This window comes from Ictidomys tridecemlineatus, unplaced genomic scaffold, assembly GCF_052094955.1.
Source record: "Ictidomys tridecemlineatus isolate mIctTri1 unplaced genomic scaffold, mIctTri1.hap1 Scaffold_187, whole genome shotgun sequence".
Taxonomy (NCBI): Eukaryota; Metazoa; Chordata; class Mammalia; order Rodentia; family Sciuridae; genus Ictidomys; species Ictidomys tridecemlineatus.
In genome coordinates this window covers 411,045-437,723 of record NW_027521609.1, presented here as the reverse complement: position 1 = coordinate 437,723, position 26,679 = coordinate 411,045, and the positions used below count along the sequence as shown (strand labels likewise).

Here is a 26,679-nt window from a genome sequence, read left to right as displayed (position 1 = left end):
CATACTCATTGATTATTTTGTCATAAGTATAAGGCCTCACTCAACCTTGACTCTACATCCATTTCTCTAATTTCTGCCCTGAATTAACACTACCTATAGAATAACAAGGATGTCAGAATTTACTAATGTACATGAAAACATTGATCATTGACCTCATTCACAGAAAAGTGAAATGTCTCCAATGAGGATGAAGTCTAGAAAGGCCATTATGCACACAAGAAAGATAAAGCTCTTCTCTCCTGTAAGAGCTACCTTTAAGTTTATGGAAATTCAGGCTATTAAAATCACTAGGAAATGTTAAAAAGTTAAAATTTTAAAATTTATAAATCAACATATGAAAATCTGGGGCTTATTTTCCTATATCTATATCCTTCTTATAACTCTTAATTTCACCATAAATACAAACAGAAAAAAAAAATAATGATCTGACTTATGCAAATTGTATTCCACATTAAGTTTGATTAAAATGTGTAAAAGTATTAACAGATGCTAAAGTATTATTTACTCAACAGTATGTTTTACTGTTACATAGAACATTTAGTCAAGTGGAACACTTTTATGTCTGTCATTTAACAACAGGATGCAATACATGAGTGTTAACATATAAACAAATATTCAGTTATAAAGACATTTTGCATACATAAGGTAAATATAGGTAAAAAAATGCACTGTAAACCTGGCATGATGGTCCATGCTTGTAATCCAAGCAAATTGGGAAGCTGAGTAGTTTCAGAAGTTTAAATTCAGCCTCAGCAACTTAGTGTGGTTTCAAGCAACTTAGCAAGACAGTCTCAAAATTTGAAAAAGTGGAGAGAGGGCTTAAGAATATGGCTCAGTGTATAAAAATACCTTAACATAAACTGAAATACAAAAAAAAAACCTTAAAGTTTAAAATATTACACTTCAATGTTAAACATCAAAAATAGATTTCATATAATTCTTTTCTCAGTATTCAAAAGTGAAAATAGTAATTTTTGATTTAGAAAAACAATTATATTATTTCAAAAATGAGGTTTCTTCACTATGCATGTATGATATTTATGACTGATATTTCTATAAAATAACTTGATAACGCTTAATAAATTTAAGCAAAAGTTAAAGACAACTACTTGCTTTTTAAACTTAAATGAGTTCTGTATTTTACTGATCCTCATATACATCAAATTGTAATATATATAGATAATAACTTTACTATACTCTCACATTTATTATAAATGTTTCATTATTATATAAGGCATATATTTTGGACAAAATCCATTCAATTTTCACTACTAGTATAAGTTTTCAGATGTTCAATGAATTTAAAATTTAAATACATTTTGGATATATTATTTAATAGAGTTTCTGATCACAATGAATTCTCCAAAAATAAGCAGTGTTTAAGAAACATGTAGCTACAATTTTTTTTTTCCATTTGTATTTTCTCTAACCAGTATTTATCCACAGGTTCTTAGTATTGGTGAATAAATTTTGGAGACATTGTCACATTGTCAATTTTCACATTTCAAAACTTTCTCAATACTATGCTATTGTGGTGAGGATTAAATGTTGTCCCTTTCTTAGAATAATGGTACAATGGTCTCATTTGTAGAGCTTCTCTCCAGTGTGTTTTCTCTGATGTCTAGTAATATATGATATATAATTTAAAATGTTTCTACATTCTCTACATTTATATGTCTTCTTTCCAGAATAAGTAGCCTAGTGGTGAAAATAATTAATTAATTATTAAAAGCTTTCTACATTGTTTCAATTTGTACAGATTCTTTTCTGTATAAATTTTGTTGTTAATAAGGTTTAGTCTTTCTTTTTTAATGTTTATTTTTTAGTTGTAGTTGGACACAATACTTTTATTTCACTTATTTATTTTTATGTGGTGCTGAGGATCAAACCCAGGGTCTCACATACACGAGGCTAGCACTCTATCACTGAACCACAATCCCAGCCCCAAGGTTTAGTCTTTCTTTAAAAGTATTATAACTTTATTTACATTTCACATTCACCAGAATGTCTTCTCCTGTGGTGAATAACATTTTATTTTTTATTAAAAGCTTTTCCACATTATTCACATTTGTAGGGCTATTTCTCCAGTGTGAGTTCTATTGTGGCAAATAAGGCCTGTTTTATTGCTAAAAGCTTTGGCACATTCCTTATGTTTGTAAGGATTCTCTCCAGTGTAAATTCTTCTGTTGCAAATAAGGTGTAATATTTGAGTAAAAACTTTGTTACATACTTTGCATTTGTGAGACTTCTCTCCAGTGTGACTTCTGTGGGGGAAATAAGGTGTGATTTTTGACTGAATGCTTTCTGCATTCTTTACATTTGTAAGGCTTCTCTATAGTGTGAGTTTTCTGTGACAAATAAAGCCTGTTTTTGTGTAAAAGCTTTGCCACATTCTTTACATTTGTAGGGCTTCTCTCCAGTGTGAGGTCTCCTGTGGCAAATAAGGTTTGATTTTAGACCAAAATCTTTGCCACATTATTTGCTTTTGTAGGGCTTCTCTTCAGTGTGAGTTCTGCTGTGGTAAATAAGGTCTGATTTTCGACCAAAAGCTTTGCCACAATCTTTACATTTGTAGGGCTTCTCTCCAGTGTGAGTTCTGCTGTGGTAAATAAGGTTTGATTTGACACCAAAAGCTTTGCCACAATCTTTACGTTTGTAGGGCTTCTCTCCAGTGTGAGTTCTGCTGTGGTAAATAAGGTCTGATTTTCGACCAAAAGCTTTGCCACAATCTTTACATTTGTAGGGCTTCTCTCCAGTGTGAGTTCTCCTGTGGCGAATGAGGTTTGATTTTTGACCAAAAGCTTTTCCACATTTTTTATATTTGTACGGCTTTTCTCCACTGTGTTTTCCTCTGTGGTAAATAAGACCCTTTTTTACTAAAAGCTTTGCAACATTCTTTATATTTGTAGGTCTTCTCTCCAGTGTAAATTCTCTGGTGGTGAACAAGGCCTGATTTTTTATATGATTTCTGGTGTTCACTCTCACTTGTAGTTTTTCATATTTTCTTTTGTGGTAAATAGTCAAGATCACAACTTCTATATTTTGCACTTATCACTTCATGAAATATATGTTTTAGGTCCTTTTCTGGTGAATATTCTTGGGTATGATTAGGACATACCCAAGAATATTCAAACAAAAAAATACCTATTAGACTGGGATAAATATATTTTGCATACATAACATGAAATTAAGGTAAAATAAGTACATCAGGAGTGTAGCAGATTAGTAAGTCCAAAGTCACCATAAATCCAAAAAACATATTAGTTGAATAAAAATGTACAGACAAAATTACTTTGAGAATATTACCAAAATTCTTGTAGAGACCACAGTATCCCAGAGGAGTACATCATTAAGAAGAGTAATATAATAAAGTATAGAAAAGTATCATTAACAGCCTTTTGTCCTTCATAAAATAGTATTGTGTATTTAGGAAATATCTGCCAGCTACCTGCACTGTCAGTAGAATAAGAGAAATGTAAAACATATACAAACATTTCTGGCTTTTTCAAAGAGTGTCCAAAAAATGTTTTTTGTCTAACAATACATAGAGACATGAAAATAACTAGTAGATTTTGCGTGATAACACCATAAATATTCACCAAGTGTAAAGAGGCAATGGACTCTTAAAAAAGAAATATGAACAAAAAATTTACTAAGTAATATACACATATATGTCTATAAAATTTATCATAAAAACATTTTTTAAAAGACTATAAAAACCATGCATAGCCTATGGCCATAATACTTGGATGAATTCAACACATGACAGTCAAATATAATAAATTGATTTTTATATTTTTACATTCATGTGATATGAGAATCTCCTTTATTTTCAAATACAACTTTGTTTATTTATAAATATATCATGGTATTTTATACTATATATTCAAGGTAAAAGGGCTAATTAGAATGAATTAATACAATCATTATTTCATATAATTATCAATTTTTAACTTAGATGGTATTCTATTCCTTCTACTAGTATTTATGAAGAACATAATACACTCACTATGTGGTAAAATAAAACTCTTGACCCAACTATAAAATAAAAATATGGAGACTTTGACTATAATATCAACCCTACACAAAACACAGTGCCTGGTGAGCAAAATTTTGCTCACTAAATTTCTGACTTCCACATGTAAATCAAATGCTCCTACAACTTAATATCTGCCTGCCACATTTCACTTAATTCAAAGTCCTGCATATATTTCTAATAAAACTTTAAGAGACAAAATATTTTGTAACTAAATAATAATAGTATATAAGTACATATTTTTACACATTTGACTTTGATGGGCACACACATTGAGTCCCTAGCTTTAATACTGAGAAAAATGTTTGCACTAAGCACAAAAGCAGAAGTATCTCTTCAATTTTCTGATTTAATTGTTCATGGATACATATTTAGTACTGGCAGTTCTGAATCTTTAGGTCATCCAATTTTAATGTTTCATGTATAATGCTTGAGATTACCTCAAAAATTCTATATAAACAACTACAACACAAGTCTTTTTAAAATTGTTTGAGCAATGTTATTTGTAAATTTCTGTGACTTCTCTCAAATGAAGTACTTTTTAATGGCCTCCCAATTAGCAAATATTACAAGAATGCAGCACTGTTCTTGCCTATTTTTATTTATTTAAAGTTTTTATACTTTTTTCCTGAAAATGGACTATATAATCTACTGATGGCTCCTTTAATGAACCAATAAAAAGTAGTACAGAAAATGTAAACAAAGATAAGCATGGCTAAATCCAAGTGACAAAAAAAGGAAAAAAAAAAACATTAAGAATTTAACATAAGAATACGGAGAGTTATGAATTACTCAAAGAACACTAAATAACTATTTTTAAAAAAGTTTAGAGAGTGAAATTGAAAAATATTAACATGAATGAGCACAATGTTTATGTGAATAATTCTTTTTTTAAGAGAGAGTGAGAGGAGAGAAAGAGAGAGAGAGAGAGGGAATTTTTAATATTTATTTCTTAGTTCTCGACGGACACAACATCTTTGTTGGTATGTGGTGCTGAGGATCAAACCTGGGCCGCACGCATGCCAGGTGAGCGCGCTACCACCTGAGCCACATTCCCAGCCCCCTATGTGAATAATTCTTTAAGAAAAAATGAGAGGGGCATTCCTAGTGTGCAAATCTGAAATTCTACCAATATGGGAGAGGCTTATCAAGCAGTACCAAGTTGAAGACAAGTCTAAGCAACTTGTAAAATATTGTAAAAATTAAAAATCTATAGGATATATAAAGAGAAGTGGGATACACACACACACACACACACACACACAGTGTTTTGTGTAGGGTTGATATTATAGTCAAAGACTCCATATATATTTTCACATTTCATATATATATATATATATATAGTGTGAAAAGAATCCAAGCATACCACAATAAAAAACAATGATCCAGAAATTAAATCACTAATCAAAATTTTAAAAAATTAAAAAAATATAAAAAATTACAAAGTAGAAATATAATGATTTATTCACTTCAAAATATTTATGATTACCAATGCATTATTGCAAAACACAAAACGAAAGAAAAATATTTACTAACAGAATTGAATCTATAAAAGGAAAATGTCAAGTCAGTTCCAGCAGAGAGCATGGAAAGAAACCAAGCATGATCTGCTTCTAGAGGCCCTATTTGTTTAAAGATGGATAATGCTCCTGCCTTTACATCTTATCCTTTTGCACAATTTTCAATCAATAAGATATAGTCTTAAATCATAAAATTTCTCATAATTCTTTTGGACGAGCTTTTGTTGAGTGAGCAAATTGTATCCTAATACGTTCCTTTTAAAACAGAAACAAAAAAAGATCTAGCCTCTCTTATGTTAATATGCATTATATATTGTTTTATTTACAGTTACTGTGCTCAATATACAACATAAAGTTAATACTCATAATTGGTCTTCTGCATTGAATAGACATTTTATTATCAAACAGCCATTACCAAAAAAATAATGTAATATATGAGGTTCCACCTGACCAGCATGACAAGATCCTATGCTTTTGCTCACATGGGGAAAAGCGTAGACTGCTACACTTATGCCAACATATCCTGTTTGGACTCTAGCTTCATGCATGAAAAATAGCAATTATAAATGTACATCAAGGACTTCACAAGCTGATTTCTAAGTTTCATTTAACCCTGGAAGATAAGAGTTCATCCAAACAAGAGAATAATCATTCTCCTCAAAAGAGGAGAATCATTAAAATACGACCCCAAGATACATGAATTCTAGTTACTGGGGGGGGGGGGATATAAAACCATTAACAGCCTCAGCTAAACAGTTGTTGGCTAAAATGGGGTTAGAATGTACTCTAGATAACTTTGTTACTGCTTTGATTGCTAAACTCACACAAAACTCTGTAAATGCTTTGGTCTTAATAACAATTTTGCTCTGTTTCTGTACACCAGCTCTGGGAAATTCAGTACTGTCAGATCCTGGAATTCTAGAACCCATTACAATATCTTGACTCATTTGCATAAAATTGTTATATACCTGCAAAAAAGTCTCATGGTATTCATTGTTGTCTTAGCATATTAATGTATCCTTACCATCCACATAGTATTTAATAGGTCACCATCCTGTGCAATTTATTCATAAAAGGTCTATTCCTCTTGATAAAAACTGTGATGATTCAGTGAAGCTTCTCTCTAAGGCAAAATTTAATGCTTTGACATTCTCCTTAGTGGGTTTACCTGGACTAGCTTTACAAGCTTATAAAACTTCTACGAAACTTGCCTAAGCTATCATAAACAGTATTAGTCATGCATCCATGAACGTAAATATGTTTAATGAAGAACAAAATCTCCATTGTCAAGCCATACTTGCTGCAATTGATTGTCTGTTATTATTACATCATAAAGGATATCAGAAGTTTAATAACATGTGTTCCTTCAATTTAAGTTATAATAATAATTTTATTTCAAAAGACTTAGATTGCCTTAAAGATATCATTAATAAGGTTGAACAAGATGATGGATTTTGGACTTGTTGGATTGGTTAACTTCATATTTACTCAATTTCATCTGCGTAAAAAATATTCATAGGTGGATCTTTACTGATGTTGGAACTTGCTGTTGTCTATGCCTGCCCGATTTTCTGCCCACACAAGCATTACGGAGATAAGTAATATTATTTATTCAAAAGGCCTTTAAAAAGAGGGGAGGTATTAGGTATTCTGACCTTGGAATTGACAGGAAAGTGTGCGAGTGATTGTAACTGGCACCCCGAGTCCCAAAATTGTAATGCCTGGGGTTTCTTCCTGAAGCTATTAAGACAACTCTACAGGTGCACTATCTAGTTTCTGTGATAATGTCCTTAGGGAAAAGGGGCTCTCTATTTGTATTAACTGTACCTAATCTTGGTTAGCTAGCACTTGGGGTTAAAGAAACACTAGGTTAGATTGTAGTCATGGTATCAGAAGGTATGTAATTTTGGAGTATTATATGTGCAGCTGTTAAGAGGGGTGGCCAATTATTTTTTTTCTTTTTTCCTTTTCACTGTGTGTGTCTCTCTGTCTTCTGTTTGCTTCTTTAAAGGTTTCCTCACAAGAAGATTTGAAACAGATCATGCTGGCCCTCACAACAAAAGGTAAGTTTTGATGGTTAATCTGGACATCACTAAAGAAGAAAACAGAGAAAAACAAGGAATTTGAAAATGTGATAAATATAGGGCAATATGTGTTCAATAATTATAATCAAAATAAATAAACCTAAGCTTCTGAAAATTTCTTCTCCTGGATAACTACTCTTTCAACATTTTTCAGTTTGGTTTTCTCCTTGACATTTTAATGACTCAACTCTGTCCCCTGCTATTTGTAGTCTATGTGTAGTCTACAATAGTTTACATCACTAAATTATAATAGGTACTACTTATCTAAAGTGAAGGATGTGTACCACACAAAGCAAGAGACAGATTAAAGAGTAAAATATATATATATATATATATATATATATATATATATATATATATAGAGAGAGAGAGAGAGAGAGAGAGAGAGAGAGAGAGAGAAAGAGAAATATCTGTACTAAAAATGCCCTTTTTCTTTGAAACAAAAATCTGAAACTCATTCTTATAGAGAAGTTCCCAGAAGATACTCTGCACCAAAAGTAAATTAAATAATAATTAGTACTTAATAATTTAAAGGGAAATTAAACTTACCCAGAAAGGCAAAGTTTCTATAATTCTCTAGCATCGCATCTCTATATAAATTTTTCTGAGCAGGCTGAAGGCATTCCCACTCCTCTTCAGTAAAATCAATGGCTATATCCATAAATGTTAACAGTTCCTAAAATAAGAATAGGTAAATGAATAACACATTGACCACATGAACATTTACACAGTCTGTAATGTAATTAAAGTTGAAATGAGAGTTAGTAAACTATCATGTAGGTAGTGTTTTGGAACACAGTGATACTATTATCTACTTCTGCAGAAAAAAGTGATTGAAGTTCAAAAAAGTATACATACTCCACATTTATGAAACACAATATAAAACTCAGGCATTATCACAAAAAATATATTTTGTAATTTTGTATATCTTGATCTAAATTATACATATCTTTCAGATGAGAAAATCATGGTAATTAAGAAAGGGAATCCTCAAATTTTAATTGTACAACCACTAATCAGAGATTTACTAATGTGTAGAATCTTATTTGTTATTTCTCTGATAGAGCTGGCTATTCTGAATGTGTAGTGAGATCTCTAGTAATTCCAACATCAATGGTATAAGAGGAATTTTGAAATGTAACAAGGTAGACAGACCACTTAAAGGAAATATTTAACAGTTTATTTAAGTTCAAACATTTTATGGTTTTTATGTATGTTATTAATATAAAAAATAGCAACAACAATCCTGTTTGAATTTTCCTTTTTATAATTTTAACATTATATATATATATATATACATATATATATATACAAACTTTGATTGATGTTTATATTGTATGATATTTATAATAGAATATACATATAGCTCTTCAAACAAATATAATTTGTTTTTTATTTTATTTTATTTGTTCTTTCTAGTTCTACCTGACAGTAAAATTGATTTTTATGGTATTATGCAAGCATGGGATATATTTTATCCTAATTAAAATCCTGTTCTTTTGGTGGCTACGATGGTAGGATTCACTTACAAATATTTATCTTTTATATTTCTATCCTTGTCCCTTTTCTTTCTTTCTTTATTCATTTATTTATTTATGTTTACCATTGTGCAATCTACTGATCCTCTTTTCTGACCCTTCCCCACTTTATGAGCTTTAGATTTTACATATCAGCAATAACTTTCAACTTTTGGTTTTAAAGAAATTGATTGTTTTACTTAGCATAAAATCTCCAGATTCATCCATTTCCTGGCAAATGTCATAAAGTCATTCTTCTTTATGTTCGATTTATAGTTTATTGTGTACATAAGCAACAGTTTTTTATCCTGCCATCATTGAATGGACCCATTCATCATTGAATGGTTGGTTTCACAGCTTAGCTATTGTGAATTGTGCTGCTATAAATATTAATGTGGCTGTGTCAATGTAGTATGCTGATTTTATGTCGTTTGGGCATATACACTGCAGTCAAAAACTGGGTAAAATTGTGGTTCCAATTCTTTAACAATATTTATACAGGTTATTATGTTTCACTTAGACCTCCATATAGCTGGAAAAATTGGAATTCATCTATACCTGAGGTGAAAATAAAACATACAAAAAATTAGTAAGCCATAAAATGACTAGAATTTATTATCAAATTATCCATCCCAATAAAAAGTAATATTTAAAAACTAAAAGTAAAGAAAGTCTTAAGCAAAAGAGCAAAATTAGAAGCTATTAAGAATAAACATAACACAGAGTTACCAGTATCAATGTTGGTGCTTTTAAAAAGCAAATGAGCCCATTCTAGCGATCGACAACTCTAGTTCCAGTGACTGAGGAGGATTAGAAAAAAGGATCATAAATTCTAAAACTATATTATATATAATATTGTCTTATATATATATTGTATTGAGCAACTTAGTGAGGCATTTAGCAACATAGCAATACACTGCCTCTAAATAAAATACAAAAAAAAGGACTGAGGATGTGGCTTTATTGTTAAGCACCCCTAGGTTCAATCTTCAGTACAAATAAAAAAGGAGATACAATTGAAAAAGCACTAGCAAATTTGAAAATTCAACAAATAAAAATTATATCAATTATACAGTATGTAATAGCAAATATAGGCATATATAATGATTTCTCACTTTATGGAAATACACTCTGGAAAATTTATCCTAAAAATTTTCTGTAATTTTCTAATTCTCTGAGTGCAATGACAGAATCTAGACGGTATAGTCTAGTACATGGCTACAATATTTGCTAGATCCATGGTTGTACATAAGTCTACTGTAGACCAAAATACCATGATGCCACATGATTGATGTTATGAAGTAAAATCAATCAGGGTAAAACTCATAATAAAATAAATGGTGGAACTACAGAAAACACCAACAACAAAACTTAAAACATGCTAGGATATTGGGAAAAGAGTGTGATAATAAAATGCTATTTTATCCCTTCACTCATAAAACATAACAACATATTTTGACACATTAAATGCTGAATATAAATTATTAATAAATAATACTGAAATATATAAGAAAGTACAAAGATCAAAAGTTTACATACAAAAGATAGGGTTCATATGGTGGTGCACACCTAAAATATCCACTATTCTGGAGTCTAAGGCATGAAGTTCAAAATTTAAGGCCAACTAAAGAAATTGAGCAAACCCCATCTGGAAATAAAATTTAAAACAGAGCTGAGAATATGCTCAGCATTAAGACACTTTGGTTGAATTGCTAATATCACAAAAGAAAAAAAATAGTTTTTTTGGTTTTGTTTTCAAAATTATACAATATAGTAGACTTAAACTTATGAATTACAAAATATTAATACAAAAAATCTATTCATCAAATTATTGCATTAAACGCTGAAAAACTGACAAGGTAAAAAAAAACCCTACTTTCCTCACATATAATCAAATGCTTATAAGAAGAATAAATACAACATATTACAAAAGAAAAACAAAAAAAAATTTGAAGAGTCACTTTAAAAATGATATATCTAAGTGTTCAATAATCATAAAACTCAAAATCTTTAGAAATTAGGTAACATTGAAAAAATCACATCATATAGATGAATTAAATAGTATTGATGAATATGTGAAATAAATGCATTCACAAAAAAAGGAAAATAATAATTTAAGCTTTTATTATCCATTTGTAGAAACTGTTTTGTAATCATATGTATATGATACACCCACACAGGAAACAGAGACTAAAATTACAGCAACTGTACATGAGAATACAGCCACATTCTTCCAGAGTTGAAACCAAGGGGCATGGCTAAAGAGGAAGAAATAATTATTAAATTTTGTAAAATGTAAATTCTAGGAGCTAGAATTTTTGTTAATGTATCATATCCAGTTTGACAAATACTATAAAATACCATGTATGTTTTATGCTGATGTCAGATGAATTTTGCATTTCATATGCAAGTATGTTTACAAAAAGAATATGCAGTATTTGAAAAAAATAAAAGTACAGAAAAGAACACAAAAGACTCAAATATTCAACATAATTACAAAGAATAAAACTATTATAAAAATGATCATTTTTCCCAAGGTACCCTTTAATAATAACTGGTCATAATTTTATCATTATTTACTTTTTGTTAAAGAAGAAATCAAAGCAAAAACTACTAAAATTTTCCTGGAAAGTTGAAAGTATATAAAATTAGACAAGAACTCTCTCATATATAAGAGCAAATATACTAGTGATTATTACCTGACACTAATGCATGTTATAATATTACAACAGGGTAGTAATTTTAAGATAAAGAAATCACAATACAGAAAACTACATAGGACAATTCATATGTATGTAAATATCTTTTTATTGTTAATTATTGTAAGTATATAAATCAAAACATATCAATAAAATATTTAATGTGAGTTAATGCTACAATACAACCTCAAGGTAGATGTTAGAATAAAAGACATAGATTACAAAAGCGACTGGTGTGCAGAATGTGTGTGACACTGGGATTATACACAAGCATCCACCAAACAGCAGATATAAAGAGAGATAATTTTAAAAAATAAAATAAAAATAAATAAAAGCAGATTATAAGCCTCCCTCCATTTATGGATACACCAAATAAATATATCATCCTGTTTTGAGTCCTTCTAAAAACTGTAAAGAATTAGAGGCACACAAATTGGAAAACTGAAAAAAAAAATATTGACCAAGAGATAAGTAGAATGCACTTGAAGATTTTCCTGATTTGAGCAATATGCAAAATTACTGGAACAAAATGCCCAAATCCAGTGTTAATATAAATAAAGGAAGATTGATTTGGGTTTGAAATATATTATTTTACTCTAATTTGCCTGTAGTTCAAATGCTAATTTATCTGTACACACAGAGGAAGGAATAAGATATACATGAGTATTTACTCCAGGTGGGAAAATAAGTGGTTTTATATGGCCATGCAAAATCCATGGGCTTTATTCCATTAGACCAGAGTGGAAGAGGTGTTAAATCTTAAGGTAACTCCTTAATCCCTTAGAGGGATTTGCCAACATTCTCTAAAAATGCAAATAGCTGTTGCTGACAGTTGAACTTTTATCTAGACAGTACCAAAAAAATTAACAGGGAAATACAGACCACCACTGAAAGCCAAAGTGGCAATTTAGCACTTCCTGAGCTCTCTCACCCAGATCACTTTACTAATAACACCAGACCTAACCAATTCTTTCTGTAAGTAATTTGTCCTGATATTTACTTTTTCCATTCAATGGTCTACATTTGACACATCTTTTCAAAGCATTGAAAGCACTGGTAAATGTGCACATGCAAATCTACCTAGAACAAAAAGGAGAGTTTTCACATTGGTGTGCAAACATTGTAATGAGCTAAAATCTCGAATATTAGTGAAGAAAAATGGCTACAATCACAAATCCCTCTTCATTTCTAAAATAGGTGCACATCATTTTTTTTTTCCAGTGAGCATAAGGCACCCTGGATTCTGAAAAGCTTGCATCAGAATTTTATTGCACCATCCAACTATAAGATCTTCTGCATGAGCACAGCTGTTAGAATGGCTACTCTCAAAAAGTGGAATAGTAAGTAGTACTCCAATTATATGAATATGGAAGAAAGAAACACTGTGCTTGACTATAAAATTAGTGAAGACATTTAAAAAAATGGAAGCTGAGAGTTCTCTCAGTTATTTATTTGAGAAACTAAGCTCTCTACATTCATACTGCTCTTGAACAAGAAAAGCCCCAAGTACTTGTCTGGACTTATGAGAGGCATTAGATGTGCCAGTTGTGGGATCCTCATATTACATAGTTCTGAAACACAGTTCCAGGAAAATACAAGAGTGGGGTGTGCAGTGAAATTCTGAGTCTGGTTGAAACTGGCTGCACTAACTATGGTGGGAACTGGCAATGGTGGGCTAGAATCCCTGGTGTAATCTTTGTTTTCTGCAGTCCTGTGTCTTCTTCTGAGAAAGGTCAGCCATGAATTTCCACTGGCCAGTCAACTGGACCATATATTAACAGTAGACACTGAAAGTCCTATAGTATCCTATAGAATATTTTCAGCCCCTACCTTAAATTCTATGTGAGAACATTTGTGGCAATATTTCTGAATCTTCTCAGATTGTGTTGTGGATTCTGGAGTGAGGAGATCATCATAATCACAACTCCATGTGTTTTTTCCGCCAGGAGGGGGATGAGATACTCTATAGGTATCTCAGTTTTTCCTTTCCTCCTGAATTCATTCTCCTTCTTTTTGTAGATTGTGGTATTGTGGATTGAGCCAGAGGTACTGTTCCACTTAGCTACTTACCTGGCACTTTATTATTTTTTTATCTTCAGAGAGTTGCTGAAATTTATATATAAAATTTTAGCTTCCTGTTCAATGACAACTTCCCCCTTTCCCAGTATTATCAGTTACATTTTTGCAGTATTATCAGTTACTTTACCCATATTATATTTCAAATAAACATGATATTTTCAATTGCTATACCAAAAACTGAATGAGACTTTAAAGTAGTTTTTTCTCTCTGGGTGCGATGATACATGCATATTAATTCCAGAGACTCAAGTGGCTATGTCAGTAAGATTGCAATTTCAAGGTAAACATCAGGAACTTAGGTAGACTAATTAGACAATTAGAAAAACCTGTCTCAAAATTTTAAAACATGGCTGGGTGTGTAACCCAGAATTAACATGCTGCTGTTTCAAATCCCCAATACTATAGAAAAAATCAAAAGCAAAATTTTTGTTGTTGTTGTTTATGAGCATTTTACATGATTGAAAAATAAAGAAGAATCACATGACCTTGGAAAAATCATGTGTTTCTATACTTCCTTTGTGTTTCCAAAGGCAGACAACCTGTCAGAGTGTCTTTATGCTCAGATTTCCTTTTGTGGAATGTATATGAGCGCATTCTCATTTACTCTATTTTTAGGAACCATGTGTCCTCTCTATAAATCAGAAAGTACCTATACAGGAGAAAAAAATCAGGTTCACTGAACATAAGTGAGGAAGCCTAGAAGTGGATACCCACTCGGGCAGACTTCACACCAGATGGTCAAAACTTGCTTCTCTTTACTGAATATGTGTAGATTGGACAATGCTTATATGAGGGGTCCTGATTGGACACAACTTGTGTCTTCATATGCTCAATCTGAACCTCAGTGAGATTTTTGAGAGTCAGGAGATAACCTCAAATCCAAAAATAAATGATGTCACAATTGTAGGGTCTTGTCTGTACATTTATTTATTTTCTTTTGAGGATCTAGGAATTGAAATCCAGATCCTCAGGCTGCAGCGAAATTAAGGCAAGGTATCCTTGGAGAAGTAAAATCCAGCCAACCCAGAAAAACATTTGCATTTAAACTTGTATATGAGGCATTTTGAATTTGTAGATTATATATGTTAATATATTATTTATGGATGGAAATAATACAGTGACAATCCTGTAAAATTTCAATTAACTTCTCTTGTATGGAAACAGATTGAACATTAAAATTATATGAGGTGGAAAGATAATTATTTTTTTTAGAATTTATATAAAAATAGTAAAATTAAATTTTATAGTATAACCCTTAATTTCCACTATGTGAAAATTACCATTATGTATTTAAAATATTACTAATAAAGTATATGTTTTTTTGGAACAGAACCCTCAAAACTATGTCAAGACTCCAGAAAATCTAAGTTCACAGAACCATACTTGAGAGTTATGCTTGTCCTGAGTTCAGGAAGATGAAGGACATGATCACTTCTTTTTATGCTACAGGTGAAAGATACATTTACTTTTTTAAGAATATTTCTCCTGACATATAAAAAACTAGAGGGAAACTGCCCTGAGCCAGGGCAAGAAGATTTAACCAGAAAGTAAGTGTATGGTGTGTGTGTGTGTGTGTGTGTGTGTGTGTGTGTGTGTGTGTGTGTAATATATATATATGTTTTTCTCCAGATCCAAAGATTTGAGTCTATTATTTAAATTGATTAATGGTATATTCCTTATTTTACCACATGGCCTTAGACCCAATGGCCTGTCTATAACATTTTCTTTTGCTTCCTTGGATGAAAGCCCCTTAAGAAAGTGGACTTGAAATGAAGATGAATTGTGTTGATATCATGATCTCATACACCTGTAATCCCTACCTATCTGTAAATCTGGCTTCATTACCATGGATATGGCTAAGTAGTACAGTATCCCTGAGTTCACCTAACTTTAGCAAAATAAAAATAATGAAGAAAGTAAAAATAAAAGAATGTCAAAATGAAAATTAGCTAGCTCAAAAGGAAATTAGGTACCACAATGACAAAATGACAGCTCCTCTCCTGCAGGTAAATGGACCTTGGAGATTTGATTTTGATTAATTATTCCACTTGTTAATCTCCAGCCACTGGTAAGACACTGGGCTGCAGGAACACACCTGCCACGTAGTATTTTATGCAGATTCTGAGAATGCCCTTTGAGCTTAAGGAAGGCAGCAAAGAGTCTCTGCCACTGACATGTCCCCCACCTAGTTGGCAACTTAGTACATAGTGGCCCAGTGGAGGACTTAAGCCTGCAGACTCCAGAGACTGCCCAGAGTCCGAATCTGCTAGCTCCTGTTTTCAACACAGCCAGTCTTGTTGTTCCAATAGTCTTCCTCCCCCAGCCTCCTTGATAGGCCAATGCACACTCACCATTGCCTGGTTCTCAGGAGTAGGGCTACTTGGGATCCTCAGTTCCTGCACAGAAGAACAACCTGTGACTCTGAAGTGTGAGACTACAGATGGCAAAAATGGAGGACTCGGGAGATAAGAAGTGAAAGCCCACCCTTCTACTTCCTGATGACACACATGATTGGACGGTTCCCACAAAATACTCTTGATTAGAAGGGGCTTCAGATCATGAACATTGAATCTGAGAGAAGTGAGCCCTTTTTTTGAGTGACAGGGAATATTATCCAATCCAGACATGAATAAGAGCTAGAATCTCAGGTCGTTGAGTGCTGTTTTTTGTTGTTGTTGTTGTTGTTGTTGTTGTTTGTTTGTTTGTTTGTTTTTAATCTGAGAAATTTAGCCCAGAGTCTCAGGCTGCTGTTATTTTAAGGCAAGGTTGTTTTCCCATAAGTGGGAACTAACCCAACCAGCAGAACATTTTCATTTAAACTTACATATAAAATCATTTCAGTTTATGGATTATATATGCTTGTATATTATTCAGGAATTAATATAAAATAATGACAATTATTAACAAAACTTATTTATTTATTTATTGATCTCTGTTCTTTTTAGGTGACAGATTAAATTTTGAACTGGGAAGTAAAAATGCCCAAAAAAACAACACATAAGGGGCTGGGATTGTGGCTCACCAGTACAGTGCTCACCTCCCATGTGCAAGATCCTGGGTTCAATCCTCAGTACCACATAAAAATAAATAAGTGAAATAAAGGTATTGTGTCCAGCTACAGCTAAAAAAATACATAAAAAAAACAAAGTATAAGGTGAGAAACCAGCCTCTACCTCAGAGAAAAGACTGTCCAAGGAAGGGGGCATGACTCTTGTCCTTGGAAAGACACACAGAGCACTCCTAGGCTCATACCCACCCTGCTGAGTTGTTTATCTACAAATAACAGAACTGCTGAGCCTGGTGTCCCAGACTCAGTCAGGCTAGGTAGGGATCCATAGCAACCCCCTAGCAACCACCAATCAGCATGAGACAGGGAAAATTCCTGGGATTTCAAATGACCCTTTCAGTAGTTTATGGTGGTTGATAACATTTTGGGAAACCATATAGTTCAGAATATATTCCCCTCATGGCCTAAGCCAATCTGTTCAAATGAATTCCCATGTTGTACTAACCAATCATGCTTACTCAACTTGTTCCCACCAGTGAATGTGCTAATCATGTTTTAGAGTTGTTTATGATTTTCCCAAGGTGTGTGATGATTTGCTAAGAGATGCTATGATGTATGTGGGGTACCAGCCTTCCACAAAGAGTGTACAAAACTGCTGAAAACCCCGGGCTCAAGGCTTCTAAGCCACCAGTTGCTGTGTGTGTGGAGGACTGAGCTAGCTTGCAATAATCACCTCTTTGGTGATTACATCGATCTTGGTCTCTGGTGGTCTTTCAGGGGTCCCACATTTGAGCATAACAGTCTCTCCTGAAACCCATGGGAAAAGAAGACAGCACTCCAATTCTCTAGGACTGTAGTTTTATAGCACAAAACGGTGCAAAAGGGGGGTGTCTTGAGAACTTACACGAATAAGGATTTTCACAAGCATAATACAAAGGCAGGTAGTAGGTTAATGGTCTAAATGGTTCAGCACTTAGGGAGTAAACTTAGATCACAACATCAGAATTTATGATGCACCACTAAAGTTTCAGAGTGAGTTGTCATTTGGTCAGGGAAAACCACACATGGGTGAGTTCAAGGCACTGGAAGGCATTGCAAACAAGGTTACAAATCACAGTAATTTATAATGAAGCAGAAATTAAGTTTTCATGCCTTTGTGATGAGATGGCTTCCAATCTTAAAAGGAAATTAGGCTGGATTTTTCACTTGCTATAACCATAGATTTTAAAGTGTATGTTTTATACTTTAACAAGCATGAGAATTAAATTATTAATATTAATTACTACTAATTTTTTAAAAGACTGAATTAAATAGGAAATTAGGTATTTGTTATTAAATGCATAAAAATTTTGATTAATATATTGACAATATAAATATGGAAAATTTTGACAATGATAAAAAGACATTTAATATAAGAGATTCAATATTATAAGTCCCTCATGTTCAGAGTGTCAGTCCTTCAATGATTTTTTCATTTTTTTGGGTCATTTTGAATTACACTTCTGCAAATGTTTGTTAAGTATACAAATTTAAGATTTTGTATTCTGTAAAGTCAGAAAAATGGCAGATTTGAGATCCTGTCAGGATTTTAAACTTCTAAGCCATGTGGGGCATCTTAGCACTTTTTTTTTCATATTTGCACACAGTCCAATTCTAGAGAGGAATGAGTTGGAGACATAGTCTACTGTCCTGAGAGAAGAGAAATTGCCTTAGGCTATTTCTAAAGCTTTCAACTTTTCTAACTTTTCAGAATTTTTGGTGATTTGAAAAAATTTTTTATTTTAAGAAATGAATTGTTTGAAATTAATTATTTATCTTTCCTGCATTATTTTTCACTTTCACTGATTTTTTTAGAAGAACTAACAGAATAGAATTCCAAAAGTGTTCCATGTAAATTTAAAGGTATGTTTCTAATGATCAATATAGAAAGTAGAAGCAAAACATCATCTAGTTTGGTGGTTCTGCCTCACACTAGAGAGTTACTTATTTATTTCTGCCATTATTCACTAGGTTCCTGAGGTTGCAGAAATCACCAACCAACACAGAGAAAAGTCTTTTTAGTTTGTTTCTCACAACCAATTCAAGCTAAAATACACTAGTATCATTGTAGTTTCAGACCAAAATGTGTTTCTAAATTATAAAATATGTATACATAAATATATAAATAAATATAAAATAAAATATAATATTAGAGATAATCATTTTGTTAATATTTCCCTTTAGAAACAGTTCTGGGAACAAAGTGTCACAAATAAGACATAAATCCTACATTGCTACACAGAGTAATTAAGGCACATACTAAGAGCTTGGTATAAAACATAGAGACATAAATAACTAGAGAACACCATAGAGAATTATACCAGTGCTAAGCAGCAAATTCATAGTCTTTAAGTACATGAAGAGACAAGTTATCATAGCAAATTTTATAACTCAGTTGCTGCTAATATAGAGATAATATTTTCTGCATTTAGTACCTTCTTTGCAGATATATGAATTACATTTAATCCCAACCAGTAAAATGCAGAAATAGTGTAAAATTATTCACCATGAGTAAAACTACTTAAAGAGAGAACCAAAACTTCCATTCCTGCCCAAATGTTTATTCCTGACAAAAAGACTGCTTCTTTTGAACCATTTCTGTGGATGATTTTTTATAATAAATATTTTGGTGATTTTTTTGCATATTACTTAATATAATAGCTTCACATTTTCTCTTTTGTCCTATTTTACTACCTATATTCTGAAAGAAAAATATTCTAACTCCTAAACTACCTTGATATTTGAGCTATCTTTTAATTTTTAAGCTTATATCATTTGTATAATGAATACTGTGCTTTCAGTAAATAATGACTATTTTTATGTACCTGGCTCATTTACAGGAGTTTTGTTGTGTTCTTTGGTTTTATTTACATTGAAGTTTAAAAAAAGGTTAATTTTAAACCAAATCACAAAGAAAAGACCACCAACTCCAATTTTAAATCAAATTAAATCAAGATTGTATTGTGTACACAAAAGCTGGCCAGGACTGTCTCTTACAAGATTCCATGCTAGAGATCATCCTGCTGATCTTCAGGAAAAAGTTTTTAAAGCACAAAAAGTTACAAAGGAAGTAGGTGTATAGGGTACTTACAGCTAACAAGATTTTGACAATCATAATACAAAGGCAGATAGCAGGTTAAGGATCTACATGGCTAACATTTCAGGGGAAAGAATAAATTCAGCTCCAGACATTAGAATTTATAAGTTGCCACTGAGATTTAGAGATTTGTTATTTGGTAAGCAGGAGCCAGGATTTATGAGGCACCAGTAAGGTTTTAGAGAGGGTTGTTATCTGGTAAGGGATAGCCAGGCATAGGTGAATTCAAAACACAGGTAGAAATTTCAAGCAAGTTTAAAACATCAAAATATTGTCAGGCCAAAGAGAAATTTAAGTTTTCTTACAGAAAACAGAAATAAACTTTTTACCTCTGAAAGCACTAAGAGAAGATTTTATTTTTTGTATTTTTTCACATCTAATGGCTTCTGGCATTCCTTTGTTTGTGAGCATAAATGCTTTCCTTTTGTGTTTATGGGGCTTCCAAAACAACAAATATATATAAGCCCTTCTCATAGGGAAGATGTTTTTAGCATAGCAAGTAACTACCCTTTAACCCACAGGGTCTGACAACCATATTATAGGATATGAAAGACCCTCAAATATGCTTGTTCTTCCAACCATTGTTCGCAAAGATTGACAAAAGTCAATTCATTGCACAGAATGAGTGAGGTGGGTCTCTGCTCTGCAGTCAAGAACAGGAGGTAAAAGAAACCCCAAAGTGAGTTTAGACAGGGCTTTACATGACATACTTGACAAAATCCTAAAAACAAAAGAAAACATAAATTCAGAGAGAACCATACCCATATAATTTCGTTTGACAAAATCAAATTCATAAGAGGAACAGAGGACAGAGGCAAATCTAAAGGAATTTAACTATATTTTCTTTTTCTAAATTGCTATTAATGTCTCCCACAATTATAGAGTTCTGGATCTCCTCAGTTCTACTTTCTCATTACCTTCAACCTACAATACATGAGGCACACTGAATTTACCCTGCTCATGTACTTATCACTTATTTTTTTCTATAGAAATGAATATGAATATGAATATATTTTTCATACATTTCCAAGATTCTACCCTGAAAATTTCTGTGATATCATTTCCCTGAAATGCATTTTCATTATTTCATGTCAGTTCATCTAAGTATTCCATATCATGCGTTGGAAAAGATGAGACAACTCTAAGTCCCTTCTTATAATTAAATGTCAACCTCAGTACCTCCACAGAACTTAAGTCTCATTCACCTTTCTCATTCATAGTGCTTTATTTTTTAAGTAGGTAGCAGAAATTTTATTTTTAAGAAGAGTAAGTCATTTTTAGCCATTCAGTGTACTTTAGAGGATCCCAAAAACCTATGGTTGTGGTTCTTAAACAACCTTACCACTGAAAGATCTAGATTACACTCCAGGTTGGACACTGATACTATGCTTCCATGGGAAATGGTTTCTTGGTTGTGAATATTGTCTTTTCCTTTCCCCTATAGTCTTGAAAATGTGTGGATTGTGCAAACTTTTAGAATCACTATTTTCAACACACTTAGCACATTTGATAATAGAAGACATCTAAATTCTGAAAAAAAGAAAAGACTCTTCACCAAGCTCTAAAGAAGTGATAAAATAATCTCTGGAAAAAATAACAGTCATCCATTAGATTATTTTAAAAAAATACTAAGAATAAGTTTAGATAGTAATACATTACTCTACTAGGAAAAGTGATATAAATGCGATTTTAATTTTTAAAGTTGTTTCTGATTACTACAAAGAGAGTATAAAAAGCTGGGTACATGAGCTAGAGTTGTGTCTCAGTGGTAGACTACTTTGCTAGCATGTGCAAAGCACTGAGTTTGATTCTCAGCAATACATATAAAGATTTTTTTATTTTTTAAATAAATGACAGCAGAATGCATCACAATTCTTATTACACATATAGAACAATTTTTCATACCTCTGTTTGTATATAAAGTATGTTCACATCAATTCCTGTCTTCATAAATGTACTTTATTTTTTTAAAGAGAGAGAGAGAGAGAGAGAGAGAGAGAGAGAGAGAGAATTTTAATATTTTTATTTTTTAGTGTTCGGCGGACACAACATCTTTGTTTGTGTGTGGTGCTGAGGATCAAACCCCAGCCGCACGCATGCCAGGCGAGCACACTACCACTTGAGCCACATCCCCGGCCCCATACATGTACTTTAGATAATAATGTCTATCACATTCCACAATCCTTGCTAATCTTTACTCAACACTCCTACACTGGCTACTTCACATAAACTGCCTCAAGGATTTAATGCAGTAATCAAATAGATATTCTTCAGCCTATGCAGTGCTGTTGGAATAGCTATTATAAAAATATAAAATTGTCATGTATGGTGGCAGATGCCTGAAATTCTAGAAGCTATGGAAAATGACACAGGAGAATTGTTAGTTCAAAGACAGCCTCATTAACATAACAAAGCTACAAACAACTTAATGAGAGCCTATCTCAAAATATAACATAAAAAAGAATGTGGATGTATCTCAGTGGTATGCACCCCTGGGTTCAATACTCAGCACCAAACCATACAAAACCAAGCAAATGTCTCATATTAATAGGAATTCCAGGGTACACAAATATGTAAAAATGTTGGTGACATTTTTAAATAAATTTAATAAATATATTTTAAATAAATTTAATAAATATATTTTATAAAAGGGTTAAGGTTCTTTAAAAGCCCGAAATAAAAATGCCACATAATCCACTAGTAATAATTTGGGGTAGCAGTGCAAGGTTGTACATGCCTGTACTCCCAGTGGCTTAGGAGGATGAGAGGTAGATAACTAGAGGTTTATTCTCAAATTAAAGACAAGCCTCAAGAACTTGGCAAGGTCCTAAAAAACTCAGTAAAACTTTCTCTCAAAAATAAATAAATAAATAAAAGTTTTGGAGACTGGGTATGTAGCACACTGGTAAAGTGCCATGGGGTTAATTTCCGTTATTTAAATAAATAAAAAGATATAAATAATAATTCTTGGTTAAAAAATGCCATACAATCCAGTAATAATAACTCTGGGTATATATGTAAAAAATTTGGAATCCTTTTGCTAAATATTGCCACACGTCTATTTTTATTGTACCTTTATTCACAGTATCTAATTAAAGAAAACAAATGAAGTACCTTTTAGATAGAAAGTATATCAGAAAATGCCTTCCAACTGCAAAGCATCTAATTACTCTATCGCTTCAGAAGCTACACACTTAAAATTCAAACTGGTCCCTAGAAGGTAAGACTCAGAGAGTGGTGTTTTCTAAATACTCCAAAAAATTTGGAATCTCTGGGAACCTTGTTTCAGATATTCTAAAACTCAGAACTAGGTCATATGGGGGGTCAGAATGAGAACACAACACACAGTAAACTCTTTAATGGGGAATCTGAACTCAGACACTGTCATAACCAAAAGCAGTGTTGGAGATAAAAAATAGATTCTGTTTCACTGATTTCTGGGTTATGGATTCAAATCAAATATATATTAGAAAAAAGTTAAAGCTACTGGTTAAAATCTACATAAAACAGTATTAAATATACCAGGGGCTGGGTGTGTTGGTGCAAGCCTGTAATCCCAGTTGCTGAAGAGGCTGAGGAAGAAGTATCAAAAGTTCAAAGCCAGCCTTAGCAGAAGCGAGGTGCTAAGAAACTCAGTGAGATCCTGTCTCTAAATAAAGTTAAAAAAAATCCTGGGGATTTGTCTTAGTAGTCAAGTGTTTGTGAGTTCAATCTCCAATATTCCCCATAAAAAAAGTACCAGGGGGCTAGGGCTGGAGCTCAGTGGAGCTCAATTGTCTGGCACATGTGAGGCACTGGAATAAATTCTCAGCTCCACATATAAGTAAATGAAATATAAGGTCTATCAACAACTTTTATATATAGTACTAAGATATTGACATGGACTTTGATCTAATTTGCTATGTACTTTAGCCCTTAAGATTAAAGTTGGCCAGGCATGGTGGTGCATGCTTGTAATATCAGCTGTTTACAAGACTGAGACATTAAGGATCATGAATTCAAAACCAGTCTCATCAATGGTGAGGCACTAAGCAACTCAGTGAAACCCTGTCTCTAAGTAAAATACAAAATAGGGGTAGGGATATGGCTCAATGGTAGAGTGCCCCTGAATTCAATCTGTGGTCTCCCCCCCAAAAAATAAAAGGGGCTGAGTAAATAGCTCAGCTTGTAGAGTGCTTGCTTTCTAAGCATGAGGCCCTGGGGTCAATCCCCAGTACTGAGAGAGAGAGAGAGAGAGAGAGAGAGAGAGAGAGAGAGAGATTTAACTTGCATGTAATTTAAATTCAAGTTAGTCCCACTTTTATTTTTTCCTGCCACACCAGAATAAAAGAATTTCCTGAAATGTTTGGAACGTTTCTGTTGGTTATTTATTAACTTATTTATTATTTACTTATTTTTATGTGATGCTGAGGATCGAACCCAGGACCTTGCACATGCTAGGTGAGTGCTCTGTCACTGAGCCACAACCTCAGCCCCTTCTGTGGGTTATTTTAATGAAATGATCTGACCATAAATAAGTAAATAAACAAATTAATTAATAAATGAATAAATCCTCAATTGATGACCCATTACATTTTTAAAAATCCTTAAATGGGACACATAAACCTCATTTAGGATTCATTCTTTTTTAATGTCACCTAATTTTATTCTGCTTTTTTCTCATGTGAAAATCTCAGATGATAAATTAAAATCTTTTAAAAATGCCCTCCAGTTCTTGAAGAAAAACATTGTAAATGATGCATACATTTGAAATAAAACATGGGAAAATAATGATTAATAATGCTGAAAGTGCAGTTTTGAGATGAACCAAAATTTCTCAGTTTGCCAATTGAATCTGTGTGCTTGTCTCATAAATTTTGAAGAAAAAAATCTATTTAAGCAAGAAGAAATAGAATGACTACCATGTGGTATGAGGAATGATACCAGAAAAAAAATTATTTTTGTGTGCCATCTTAGAAGTTTACTGATGGTTTTGGGCAGAACAAGGAGCATAATGCATTTAGAATAGGCTTTGGAAAAGGCATCCTGACTACCATATGGGTTCACTTTTATTCTTTCTGTGACCCATCTTTTTTTTTTTCAAATTCAATCAGGAATCACCACAGGGACTAAGGACTTTGTAGAAGGTGTTCCCACAAGTGGGCTTCAAGGTCTTTTACATTTCAAATAGGCCTTAATGGTGCTCATTAACATATCTTTCAGTTAGCCACCAGGTGTGTTTGAATGAGGCCCATTATTCCAATTACGTGGTCATTATATCATCAATTCTATTTTATACTCATTCTCTGTGAACAGAGAACCCTAGTTTTGGATATGTGAACAGAGAGCTAGAAAACTAGGGGTTTATTCTGAGACCTATGGAGAGCTGAGCTGAAGTTCTGGATTTCAGACTTTTGTTCTGGATTTGACATACTGCTTCTGCTACATTTAAAAAATCTCAGGACTCATGAAGAGAATGAGTTAAAAGCCAGAATCATCAAATTCAAAAGGACCCTGTCTCTAAATAAAAATATTTCTAAAAAAGGGGGTGGGAATGTCAATCAGTGGATGAACACCTCTGGGTTGAATTTCTGGTACCAAGAAGAAAACAACACACACACACACACACAGAGAGACACACACTGACACACACAAAATAAATAAATAAACAAACAAAACCCTCATGAGTAACAAGCCCTAAAATCAGCAGCCTCTCTCATGCATGAATACAATAAATGGATTTGTAGTTCTCTCCTGGTAATTATCTCAGTCTTCACTATGCAATCTGGAGACATGCTGGACTCATGGCACATGGAAGCCCACAAAGGGCTTTAGAAAGAAGCTGAAAACACCATACAGTTATGTAACAAAATGCCCAGGTTTTCAACTGCTGATCTAAGCCTCACTAGACTAGTCAGAGGGAGGTGAAGGCTAAGCTACCACAGAGAGACCCTCTGGCCACAAGATTCTGGAGAGGACCAGGAGGAGTCCCTAGCCATGACTCCCAGTTTCCACTATTGCTACTCCTGTCAGCCTTAAGCCACCTTCCTACACAGTCTCAATATAACAAGGCACTTACCATTTCCTGGCTCTCAGGGTTCTCAGCATTCTCCCTGTGGTTTGTTTTCAGATTCTGCACAGCACAGACACCTGGGCTCCGGATCCAGGACAGAAGCCTACAAAAAGATTGAAAAAATGGCGGGCTCCATACGCAAAGGGAAAGGAAGATTGTGGAAGCGCGCCCCCTCATCACCGGCTGCGTGAGGATTGGACAGTTCTCACCTAAGTGATTGATTGGTCAAGGCTTCAGGCCCTGCCTCCAACCTGAGCCAAGTGGGCACACAATCAAAGTCTGAATGACAGGCTGCTCCATTGTCACTGTATAAAGACTACACATCTGGGGCTGGGGGTGTGGCTCAAGGGGTATCTTGCTCGCCTGGCATGAGTGCGGCCCAGGTTCAATCCTCACAACCACATACAAGCAAAGGTTCTATGTCTGCAGAAATTCTCTCTCGCTTTTTAAATTTTTTTTAAAGACTCAAGATCAGGGCTGAGGATATAGCTTAGTCAGTAGAGTGCTTGCTTTGCTTGTATAAGGCCATGGATTCAATCCCCTGCACTA

The 26,679-nt window shown here is 33.1% G+C and overlaps 1 protein-coding gene and 1 pseudogene across 1 annotated transcript in view; both read right to left on the bottom strand.

Annotated features, from left to right (window-relative positions):
- LOC144372908 (zinc finger protein 519-like) overlaps positions 1–26,289 on the bottom strand; it is a 33,090-nt gene extending 6,801 nt beyond the window's left edge. The window contains exons 1-2 of the mRNA XM_078036119.1: positions 26,137–26,289; positions 8,190–8,316 (exon numbers count right to left, since the gene is read on the bottom strand). Coding sequence (XP_077892245.1) covers positions 8,190–8,316; positions 26,137–26,139 — 130 coding nt within the window. The 5' untranslated portion in view covers positions 26,140–26,289. The remainder of the gene's footprint in view (positions 1–8,189; positions 8,317–26,136) is intronic.
- On the bottom strand, positions 1,960–2,995 carry LOC144372907 (uncharacterized; annotated as a pseudogene).
- Positions 26,290–26,679: the final 390 nt, after the last annotated feature.